The sequence below is a fragment of the Petromyzon marinus genome, chromosome 23, assembly GCF_048934315.1.
Source record: "Petromyzon marinus isolate PM22_M1 ecotype Great Lakes invasive population chromosome 23, UKy_Petmar_22M1.pri1.0, whole genome shotgun sequence".
NCBI lineage: Eukaryota > Metazoa > Chordata > Hyperoartia > Petromyzontiformes > Petromyzontidae > Petromyzon > Petromyzon marinus.
In genome coordinates, this window is record NC_133689.1 from 9,933,707 (window position 1) to 9,946,287 (window position 12,581).

The window sequence follows — 12,581 nt, forward strand, 5'->3', positions numbered from 1 at the left end:
TGTATATTTAAAAAACATATCTAAAACACAACACTGTAAGGTTGCAAAAATAAAAAAAATATTATAACAATTGTAATTCATGTAACAATTATAAACTTTGCAAAAGTGTCTGATTGTTCAATTGTACGTACATGATACTAGATTTCGTTTCTGTTAATGACCTTAAAACTCAAGACACAAGCAGGTAAACAAAAGACTTGATCAAATCCCGGCTGTAGGCTATTTCAATGCACCCAATCTCCCCATGAACAATTATATTCTTCAAAGATCAATCAACCAACTGTCCCCGTTCCAATTGTTATTCCAGTAACAATGGAAGCGCAATTATTAACATTCGCCCATTGTTGTAGAAGCAGATACCTACACACAGGCACACGTTTTCAAAATGTTTTAATTAATCATAGCACAGTAAGCTTGTTCAGTCGTAAACATGTATATATGGATATGGGATAAACGCGTAATGACTGAATTATTATCCATATTAGACATGCTGTTGTTGCTTCTAAGTGTTACCACTTCACCACCCCTGCCATCCGAAATATATGCATGCGTTTAGAATACATCGTGTAATATATATTAATATATGTAAACATATTTTCATTATCCATGTGTAATGACAGCAGAGTCAACCTCCGGTGTGAGTGGCCTAGTGGCCACGGGAGGTAATGACAGGGGAGTCAGCCTGCAGTACGAATAGACTGATGGCTACGGGAATGATGGAGTATAGGAGCGTGGCCAGGTGACGGAAGAGGACGGTAGATTCTGCTGGTATATCGAGCGTCTATAAAGAGCGAGAAGGTTCGGGAATGGGGGGCGTGGCCTCGGACCGTATATAAGGGAGATCCTTGGGAGACTCGGGCTATTGCAGTGGGGTCTCCGCCTGTTCCGAGTGTGAGCACGTGGCTCCTTAATAAATTAACCATCTCAAGACAAGTGCATCCAAGTCGTCTTTACACATGCATATATATAATGAGCTTGCACATGGCCTGAGAAGCAGAATCAACTATTCAGCCTAATATGTTTCAGAATTCAAATCTAAAAATATGCAAATATAACAAGACATTGAAAGGGCACAGAGACGCGTGGAGAGATCAGAATCAGAATATGTATTTATACTGGAGGAATCTGATGAGCTATGACGCTTTTTTTCGCAGATTTCCAGTAGGGGCAAGTCAGAACGTTATAAAAACTATCCAAAAAAACACAATAGAAGTGCAAAGTATAGGAAAAGTAAGCACATCACTCATATAAATAAAACTAAACTATGTTTATCTTACCAGGTAAAACCCACTGGGCTATTAGGCGTTTTTTTTTCAGAAGCAACCTGGTCAAAAATTATAGCTCAATGAAGTATCTTATCATTAGAGACAGAAATATGAATATCTGTACATGTGTAATGACAGTAGAGCCTACATGCGGTGTGAGTGGACTAGTGGCCACGGGAGGTAATGACAGCATACAGTGCGAATGCACTAGTGGCCACAGTAGGTAATGACAGGGGAGTCAGCCTACAGTGCGAATGCACTAGTGGCCACGGGAAGTAATGACAGGGGTATCAGTTGTGAGTGTGAAGGGCCTGGTGGCTACAGGAATGATCGAGAAAGGAGCGTAGTCAGGTGAGAGAAGAGGACGGTAGAGTCTTCCGGTGGAGCGAGCGTCCAGAGTCAGCGAGAAGGTTCAGGAAGGGGGGCGTGGCCTCACTTGGTATTAAAGGGAGATGCGCGAGAGACTTGGGGCTGTTGCAGTGGGGTCTCCATCTGTGTCAAGTGAACGTGCCTTCAATAAAGTGCCATCTCAGGATAAGTGTGTCAAGTCGTCATTACACATGGATGACAGCACACACACAGGTCATATTGACCGTGGAGAAGAGTGAGCTTTGGGACACGTCGCCAGAAGGGACAATGAACAAATGGTCAAGAATCGTCAAGGTGTGGCAGCCAAGGAAAGGAATGCATCTGAGAGATTCATCCACCTTGGAGATGGAGCGATGAAATCAGTTCACGTTCGGGTGTTAGATGGATTATTACATCACAGGAGGATCATGATAGGTGGCGGCTTAGGGTGAACTTCATCCAGCAGTGGATTGAACGTGTCGCTAGAAGGGATGCTGATGATACGTATTGACAAATGATAGGCATATATCCGTTAAAACGATATGCACGAACGTATTTACATGTACGGGGGAATGTGTGTGCGTGCAGGTATGTGCATGTGTGTGTTGTGTGGGGAGCTGTACTGTAGCAGTTAGCATGCTGCGCTACAAAACCGACGGCCTGAGTCTGATTCCTGCTCACGGCCAACACCAGTGACGATTATCTGAACTGGTCCTGAACCTTCTCTAAGTTGACTCAGCCTCAAAGGAGTACCTGGTGCGATGCATAAACATCACTACTCAGGAGACAATGGCGGCTGGGCATGGTGTTGGCCACCCACCACCTCTCATGTGCTAGCCTTCATAGGTGCTCGCTAACAGCACTTGTCCCAACAATCTGTTAAGGCTATGAGGGTGATCTCTCTATGTGTAAATATACGTGTGACGGAGCGATGAGATCAGTTCATGTTCAGGAGTGAGATGGATTGTGGTGTCGTGGAACCGTGAACGATGGGAACAGTGTGGGGAGGCTTTACTCGGCAGCGGTGTGAATCAAAGTGCACCGCTGAGTCTGGCAGTTTAAATCGGGTAAGGCCCATTGAGCTGAAGAAGTTATTTTTTTTTCCCAATGGCAAACCGGCCAAATCAGCCGATACGGTATGAAGTAGATGCGTAAGACTCCGTGACTTCATTTACAAGAGTAAGCAATCGTCCGCCAGGTTGCGTACCTGTCAACCCCTTATCAGTGCCAGATGGGAGCCAATCTGAACAGTCTGTTCAGGCTATATGGGCAATGTTTGTATTTTTGTGTGGGGAGAAATTGGGAAACAGTGCCGCAGTGGTCCGTGCACTGTTTTTTTACAATCCCAGCGATGCAGTTACATTCCCAGCCACAGATAACGACGGTGGGGAATTACACGAAGACCTCTTCCCTAGGCAAACTCAGCCTCAAATAAATGTCTGGTGCAGTGCGAGAGCATCGACACTGGAGGGCAAAGTTGGTCAGATGTGATGCTAAGCCACGCGGCACACATCGTTCGTACACGTGTTCAGTTCCAGCCTTAAGAGGCGCTTGCTAACAGCACTTGCCCCAACAGTCTATAAGGCTAAACAGGATGCCTTTGTGTACGTGCGCGTGCGTGGGTACAATCTGTGTCCCACCTGTTCGTGTGCGTTTTCTGCCTCTGCTGAGCTGTATAAATCACAGTACTATCCCAGGGATGTAAAATCTCATTTACAAGGTAATCCTGGTAGTGACATCGAGTCAAATTCCATTTGCAATAAGATGTATATTACATATTCACTGTGTAATGCATTATCGTGAGAAAAAAAATATATAAAGGATGGATACCCATGACATGTAAATAACCTGTAGGGGGAAAATTGCTTATATTTAATTCCATGCTACTGAAGAGGCAGCTTTCAATGTTGAGACCATTTGATCGAAAATTCAAGGTAGCTTAATTCATCGCAGGCTCTATCCACTGTTTGATAGTATCATCCAATTTTTTAAAACACATTTGATTGTATTCCATTTGGAACAAAATACCTTTTGCACTTTTGACTGTTTGGCATCTACGTTTTGAGCAACTTTTATTTTATTATTAACCATACCTTCCAAAATCAAACCCTTTGTCCCTGTCATAGTAATTGGCTGATGCAATGAACAAGAAGCCTTTTGACAAGCAGTGGGTTAAGGGCTTCCGCCGTTGGCTCGTGCCAATCCTGCTGCAGTGTAGCGACCAAAGGCAGATGAGTCTCCAGTAGGAAAACAGCACTCACATTTCGGGCAGTGTGTCTAGGTACAGAAAGATCCATCATCCCAGGGATTCGATGAATAGTCACAATTCTGGGTTGTGAATTGGTTCAAGAATAAGTTTATGTATAATTTCCATCATCACATTTCTATTGTTTCTAATTCTTACCTGTCACGTTTATACAGCTGTATGTGCTTCATTAGCTTAAACGTCACATTAGAATATCGTTTCAAGATAATGTTCAGAATTCAACGTGTGCATCGTGAGTTTGACGTGCATTGCTACGTGCCTATTGGTGTCACAACCACAGCCAAAGTGTCGCTCTGCTCAAATGAGCAACTTAGTGGAACGCATCTCAATCGGTGGCTTTCAGCCAGTCATGGGAATTCCATATTCCTAAGATGTTGGCCAGTCTCTTCCGTAAGACTTCCTACATGGTGGGGAAAAAATGTCTTCATATTGTTCGACTATTTTTCTTTACAAGGTAAAGCCCACTGAGCTATATAGCTATTTTTTTAGAAGCGACCTCGCCACAAATGATAGCTCAACGAAGTGGCTTATCATGTGGAAATAAATAGCAGCCAATACTCTAAATGCGTATTTCTAAATGTAAAGGCAGAAACTGGAGGACCTGGAGAAAAATCCACTACACCACGGGGAGAGACACATGCAGACTCCAAATATACAGGTAGCAGGGTCAAGATATAACCCATGACCTCCTGTATACCAGGTGAGGTAGTTGACATTTCACCACCGCAGTGCCATCTAATTGCATCCTCCCAGCCAGACGATGAGCTGAGTTGATCCACCGGGCGGGATTTGGACTCATCACCTGACAACGTAAAACATTCTCAAACTCCGAGTCGATATCATGGTAATCACCAACATCTTTAGAGGTCGATTATATTGTGGTAATGGTAACGGTGCATCCATCCCTGCTATTTCTTGCTGGTGACAGAAGGCCCCCCCCCCCCCCACTGGAGTTGGCTTTGAAAACCCCCCCTGAGGATGCATTTTATCTCTCCACAGTGGACAGAGGTCTTCGAAGAGGTTGGAGTGTTCACAATTTACTACATGCGACCTGACGAGACGACTCACTTTGGTGAACCCATTTACAAGGAGCATAAACCATCATGCGAACTCCGGTCATCCTCGCTGCGGCCTCTGGCTGGCCAGCGAACAAAGACGGTCACTGCATGACACGATTTCAGATGCACTTCTGTGACTGTCTGGGACGCTCTTTCCTTCCTATTTCAGGAAGCCACTGGAGCTATGCACTTTTGAATCTAGATTGAAAACTAATTTCGTTAGAATTGCTTTTTGTATTCAGTTTGTTGTGCTTCCCCCACACCTCCGATTGCTATGGTTTGCTACATACGGTTCGAAATAAGTTGAACATACATACAACATACACATGTACCGCGCATTGCTTGGCATCGTATCTTACATTTTGCTGTACATGCGGAGAGCTTCAGGGACTGAAATTGACAGACGTCATGTTAAGCAATTGTGAGGAAGGGTTACATTTAGAGGAGTTTGCGTGAGTTTTAAATGTAAAATAATTATTTACAGCCATTTGTCAATCCCATGCTAGATAAACACCTGCCCATCTTTTGTTGGTGATTCAGATTTTTGACCATACTTCACCACACTGGTCAATGTGGGAGATTTGAGAGACTTTCCAAATGTGTTTAACCGCTGCACCAGGAGATTCAAGCAGAGTGCCAAACCATTACACGGCAGGCAAGCATTACATAGTAAACCTTTTCTGAATTATGGTGGGGCAGGAATGTTTAAAGACAAAGTGCAGCTCAATTCGTGAATGTGAATCATGAGCAGGTGACCAGAAAACATCATCCTGCTCCTGTGGGAAAGGCATTGATAAGATAAAAGTGGAGTGAGTTAATTTGTCTATTTGAACAGGATACTTTGGGTATTTGTGTTGAGTGGCATGAATCGTCAATGTCTGAGGAAGGAGAAATTACTTATTGATGGAAAAATATATGTTATTTGTTTTATTGTGGAGCTCTCAAAACACACCCTTCCTCATTTTGACAATTTGCAAATTACCAATCACAGTAAACGTGATTTCCTGCTCAAACATGCATTGAGGTGGTACTCAACTTCTGTGTACATTCTGAGCCAGTGAACAAAATTCCACGTTCATATGGTGGGGGCAAATCTGTCCATAGGGCGACCAAAGTTGACGTCTTGACAAAGTGATACCTATTTTGTCGACCCCAGAGAGGTGATGGGCTGAGTGAACCCCCAAACAGAATTTGAACTTAGTGATTGTGAGCCGCTCACTCTACCACTGAGAAACCTGGCCGGAAAAATTACAAATAACATGTAACACATTATAGTGATGTGATCTGGCTGCAAATTGCTGAAGCATCGTGCGTGACTGACAATTGGAAGGTGATGAGTACAAATCCCAGTTGGGCATTGACTCTATCCATCATCCCACTGGCTAAGAGAAGATCAGTAACAATTTGCAGGTCAACAATGGTTATCCTTTGGAGATATTTATCCGTGATGCTCTACGAATGTGTCGTTTCCACCACTCAGGCCTACCAACACAGTAGAAACAATGACATGGGATAGTTTAATGTCTAGATTAACTTACTTATATATTTGTACAGCAGGGTGACACACGCTTGACACTTGTGCCTCACAGCAAGACGATACTAAGTTTAATTCCCGATTGAGGCACCTTTCTATATTGAGTGTGTATGTTCTCCCCATGTTCTGCATGGATTTCCTCCAAATTCTCAGCTTTCCTTCCATCGCTAAAAATAAACATTCACTCTAAACTGGTATGGGCCAAAAAACACATCCCGGTGCTGAAAGATTACCTGCAAATTACTCAATTGGGATGGTACACAACAGCAGTGACATCACCCCCTGCGCTGCAAAACCTTGGCAGGACCCTCCTGAAAACAGGCCTTGAGACTCAGCGGTGCTTTCCCGAGCAAACAAGCGAAACCAAGAACAACAATAAATAATGAGGCTACTTGCTATACTTCCACTCACCGGCACCTCCTTGCCATGTAGTTGAGTGTGCCATGCAAACGTTGCCCGTTTCCATCTATGGACAATCCAACAACCCTGCCCCCTAAACCCCCGATTTCCGTCTTTTCGTCGCGATGGCCACTCCAACAGGCGCATCGACATACCCCTCTGAACCATGCGTCATTTTAAACACCACGTACGCAGCTTAATGAAGCCATCCTATAACAAAACTTCCCACCACCCCCCCCCCCCCCACCAGCTCTCCGTAATAAATATAAAATGTACATATCATCATTTGCTCCTGCTTATTAGCATTTTAATTGCTTTCACGCCTTTTTTCTGCAACCTTACAGTGGACCGGCAGCGGCGGCAGCTGATACAAGTTATTTTCCCTCGGTCACCCCATTAAGGCAAATGCGATCCGGGCGTCATGCAGTCACGGGAAGAAGGAGGAGAAAGGCGTTTGCCTGCACATTATTTAATACGAGTACTAATTAGATACGTTATTATAGTATTTCCAGTGGATTTCTCTTGGCGGGTGGGTGTGTGTGATATGGAAATTTCCCCCCGAACACGTAATTGTGTTGGCGGTACTTGTGGACGATGAAGGTGAAAGAGGTGAGTGATCATTCTCCGTAATACATATTTGCCATAATTAAACTCGTAAAAATCGTGTTTTTTATGAACCATAAATTATTTTACGTATTCATGTATTCCTTAGGAATGTCATCATTAATACCTATGAATTCAGAATGTTAAAAGTGAAGCTTCTTCTAGACAGAAGAGGTTTTTTTTGTTTGTTTGTCTTGTACAAATAAATAATTTCTACACTCGCATGAAAACCACGCTTAACAAAGAATGTCCATCGTCGAACACTCATGAGTTGTGGCCAACAACGGCCTGTCAGACTTTCGAAAGAGTGCAAACTCACCGAGGTCGAGTTGACCCCTGACTGAGATTTTTTTTAAAATCACAACCTTCGCTTCCTGGCGTCAAATGCTTCATGCCAACAAAGCTGGGGCTTTTTCACTGCAAATAAAGGCCCATTTTAATGCTTGCATTATTTTCTTTGCCCCCCCGCCCCCCTCCTCCAACCATTAATTCTCACAACAGGCAAAGCCAACGATAGAAGAGTAGTACAACGTGACTGCAGTTCAGGCTGCACAGTAAAAAAAAAACCCTGCCAGATGGACCCCAGATTGACAGATTTTCCACTAAGCTGGAGCCAGGTCAGCTTGTTCAGAATGCAGCTGTTAGAGAGTGCTTACGCAGTTCTACGAGCACATCTCACACTTGTTCTCTTGTCGCTGCCCTCGCTACCAATCACGTTTCAAATGGGGCTATAAGATTCTGCTGCTGAACTACAAGGCCATTAATGGGTTGCCCCACAATATTTGCAGGAACTGATCCGTGTTTACTCTCCAACAAGGGCCCCGAGATCCTGGGATCGCCTTCTAAGTACTCCGAGGTCAAGGGTCTGCTCTTGGGGTGATCGGGCTTTTGCCTAGCATAGCTCCCAGACTATGGAATACTTTGCCTTTGTTAGTCAGTCACTAAAGTTATTAACGTCTGTCTTGACAACTCCCCTCTTCACGTCGGCCTTCACCCCCCAGTTCTGGCCGGTTGGTTCTGTTATATATATAGCGCACTCCATACTTTGTAACGTTTTGGAACATGCACCTAATAAAACGTGCCACATGTTACATTGTGCATAATTTGTTGGCTGCGTATAGTGCGAAAGAAGTTCAACATACATACAAACAAACAAAGCGCATTAAGTTAATGGTGAGGGATGGTGTCGAGGAGGATAGCGGAGGGTGATGGGTGGAGGTGTGGTAGGGGCGTGGGGGGAGGGCACGTCCCCTCGGACTGACAGACGTGACTACAGTACAGCACGAATACCGCAAGTAACCTGGCACACACTACACATACACATACACACACGTGTGCGTATAATACACATGCACACACATAAGGTTTTTCTTATACACAAAATTCATAAAGAAATCATGGCCAACTGGACTATTCAGCTGCTCAGCTGGTGCAGGGCTCTCCCTTCATTGGCCCGGCTTGCGGGCGTTTTTACTCTACTCACAGATGCACATGGGCTGCACGCCACTCCACGTCAGGTCCTCTTGACAGGTGCGTGTGGTGGAGCCCTGGATGTGGAATCCCTTTCTGCAGCTGAACTGCAGAAGGCTGCCGACCTGTTTTGGGCGCACGCACGGCACGCACGCACATCAGTGCACAAGCAGCATAGCGCAGAGTGATGCCCTCCATTGACGTGAACCTCATCGTCAAAGGGACCATTTCCTCCTTATACGGTTTGTCCCGTTGAAAATTGTACAGGGTATTCGTTGTTTTTTTTTTAAATGGAAGCCAGTCGAACACAATTTGCTCTTTGCACTGGAAAGTGAAGTTAAGATTATTATTATGTGCTATTATAAAATGTTCACCTCTTTAATGTCAAGCTGCTGCTGAATGAAAGCCCCCCACCCCCCCCCCCCCCCCATGCCGTGTCAGTTGTTTGGCCTAACTTGTTGAAGGGGCAGAGGGTCCACAACCGGTTTACTGCACCTATCGCTCGCCACTGATGACGGCTGTGGCTGTGAATCAAACTCGAATCACCCGGTTCACTGTACAATGCACTGACCACTGCACCAGTTTGACCACATGCATCGGCGTAAATGAGATCAACAGCTGCCTCTGATGGTGACCCCCAGGTGGCACCCCCAATGCTGTGTCGGTAACTGCCCCACCCCCCTCCATCCTGCACACGCGCCTTATCCACCTCATCAGCCTCATCGATCTGGTCGTGCCTGCAGTGTTTCCCTGCCAAACCTCTAAGTTGCTTCCGCTATCCGACGAATCTTTCTCAGTTTCCTTTGTATGCACATACACACTATTCAAAATATCCATCAATGCACGTACATTTGCACTGCACAGCTTTCGGTATAGATGATTGTATCAACCACAGCTGCACTTACCTGGTATCCCATTGTGTAATTTTGTTCTCCATTCACTGGTGTTCCTGGGTCTGTACAAGTAGTATGAGTTGGATCTGCAGAAGCGAAACATAATAAAAATGCAACACAAATAACAACATGTTTTTAGCTTATTGCAAATGAGCGAACACCATTCGTTAGACAGGCAAAGAGGAATCGCTATCTCATAACTTTCCAGCAGAGATAACGTTAACGCATAATGTTTGCCTCATCTCTGCCGAGCAACATTATAAGTGAGAATCTGACACTCCTTGGAATTCATCACACTAGCCTAGAAGTTAATTATCGTGGTCAACTTCGACAAAAGGTTACTTATTTTATTTACCTCGAAGGGATGATGGAATGGGGACATGCAATTGCTATTACCTATTACTGGGGCGACCTTCTTGAACCCACCATTCTTTTGGGGTCTGTAAAATGAACTGCACTTTGTTGGATGTCACTAATGTTTGTCCCATGGAGAGAAAAAAAAATAACTCACCGTCATGACAGGGGAGTGAAACGTCCACCCATGACTGGCTCAAGGACATCAACAGAGAGATGAGCACCGCTGTACGCGCTCACTGAAGCCATACGTTATCTACTCAAGTGTGTGCACAGTTGTGCTCTTTATAAGGTTGTGCTGATTGCACGCAAAGAGCACGCCAGAAATTAACCACAATACCTTGCTGTTCTCGTCAAGGAGCGAAGAATCATCGACGTGAACTCGGGTCACCATCACAGCAGCGGCCTTTTGGCTCACCATTGAACATGGAGGGTCACTGCATCGTGCGCTTTCAGATGCGCTTCTTCGGCCGTCTGGAAAACCTCTTCCTTCCAATATTAGCAATCTAATGGAGGTATGTACTTTCAAATCGAAATTGACAAACTCATTTCTTCCGAACGTCTTTCTGCGTTTAGCTTGTTGTCCTTCCCCCCCCCCCCCTCCCCGCAACTCCGATTAGCACGGTTTGGCCATGTACCGTGCGAAATAAGTTATCATTCACTTCTAACATGATATGTACGTTGAGCTACTTTCACACCATACGTAGCCAACGGTGCTAATCGGAGGTGCGGGGGAAGGACAAGGTATTATAATATTGGCGAAAGGAGAATGAATATTTACCGATGCACCGTGGCTGGGAGTCGCTCCATCTGCCACTGGTGTTGCAGACCTGCGTCACGGTGCCCACGAGAACGTAGGGAGGGCTGCAGCTGAACGTCACTTCTGACTTGAAGGTGAAGCTTTTGCCCACCCTCTGCCCGTTTGCAGGAATGCCCGGGTCACCACAGAACATGGCTGCAAGGGAACACACGCCCGCGGGGTTTGGGAGCTCATGGGCAGCTCGATTGCGCACCAATGGGCGGAGCTTTGAACTGTCGAAACTAAAACGATTGAAAACGATTTTTTTTTTTAAAATTTAACCAGGTAAGGCCCACTTGAGCTATGTAGCTCTTTTTTTCAGAAGCGACCCTGGCCACAAATTATAGCTGAACGAAGTGGCCTATAATGTGGAAATGTATAGTAGCCAGATACTGCAAACGCGCGTTTCTAAATGTGGAGGGAAAAACCGGAGGACCCAGAGAAAAATCCAGGGAGAACACGCAAACACAAAATATACAGGCGTCAGGGTCAGGATCGAACCCGCGACCTCCTGCATACGAGGCGAGGGAGTTAACATCTCACCACTGTGGCAGCCCTGCTGTCAAAACACTACCCAATGGGAATCTACGGTATTTTATGCATGTAATGGCTTCCTATTCTTGGTTCTTTCGATAAACGTCACGTAGAAGGGAAATAATAAAATAATAAAAATTCAACAATTACATTCTCACGACGTTTCGATTGCAACACAAGCAATCATAATCAGGTGTGAAAACGACAGCAAGAAAAAAAATCGAAACGTCGTGAGAATTTCATTGTTTTATTTTTATTATTTTATTATTTCCCTTCTACGTGACTTTACCGAAAGAACCAAGAATATGAATCCCTGCAGTCACGAAAGCTTTAAATCGAAATGTGATGGCTTCTTTAAATGCATGTATTGTATCCTTGTGTATGGCAATATATTGAGGAGCTAGAGATGATGGCAATATGTTCTGGAGCTAGACATGGCAATATGTTCAGAAGGACTGCTCACCACAAGAGAGCTTCAGGAGAGAGTTTGTACTGGTTTGCTATTCCTCGTTGAAGGAGTGCAGACCACAGTGGTTTGCTATATCGTCCATATACCGAGTTGCATGGCCATTGTTGCAAATGTGGTCTATCTTTAATTTTCATACTTTGATGGAAATGTGCACATCGGCCTGTTGATGTTCTGATGCGTTTCAGTGTTACACCAGTGGCAGACACCGGTGATAACCACCAGCTCAAAACAGCCAGGATTGTGGCACATTTTAATACAGGCAGTCAAATAATATGTACCCACATATGTATTTTACTCGATTTATTATGTTTGCTTACCAAGGAAAGCCTCACACCGAGTCAGCTGACCCTTTTCAGGAGGGTATGATGATTGCTCTGTAGATTCCAATGTAGTATCGTTGACATGTGTATGTGTGTGTACATATATAATTTGTTTCAGGGCTAAACACATTTTTGAGGTTGTTGAATAGCCACTTCGGCTGAAGAGAGTTTATAACTTTGGCCAATGAATTATCCATTCATTAAATTAAAAATAATTGACTGCAGCTTTTGAATGTGGCATGAAGTATTCATCGTCAAGTAAATGATAA

General features: G+C 44.5%; 1 protein-coding gene across 2 annotated transcripts in view; it reads right to left on the reverse strand.

Moving 5' to 3' along the window:
- LOC116945092 (CUB and sushi domain-containing protein 1-like) overlaps positions 1–12,581 on the reverse strand; it is a 630,678-nt gene that overhangs the window by 33,431 nt on the left and 584,666 nt on the right. For both annotated transcript variants that reach the window (XM_032959197.2, XM_032959196.2), the window contains exons 61-63: positions 10,972–11,145; positions 9,849–9,922; positions 8,957–9,068 (exon numbers count right to left, since the gene is read on the reverse strand). In XM_032959197.2, coding sequence (XP_032815088.2) covers positions 8,957–9,068; positions 9,849–9,922; positions 10,972–11,145 — 360 coding nt within the window. The remainder of the gene's footprint in view (positions 1–8,956; positions 9,069–9,848; positions 9,923–10,971; positions 11,146–12,581) is intronic.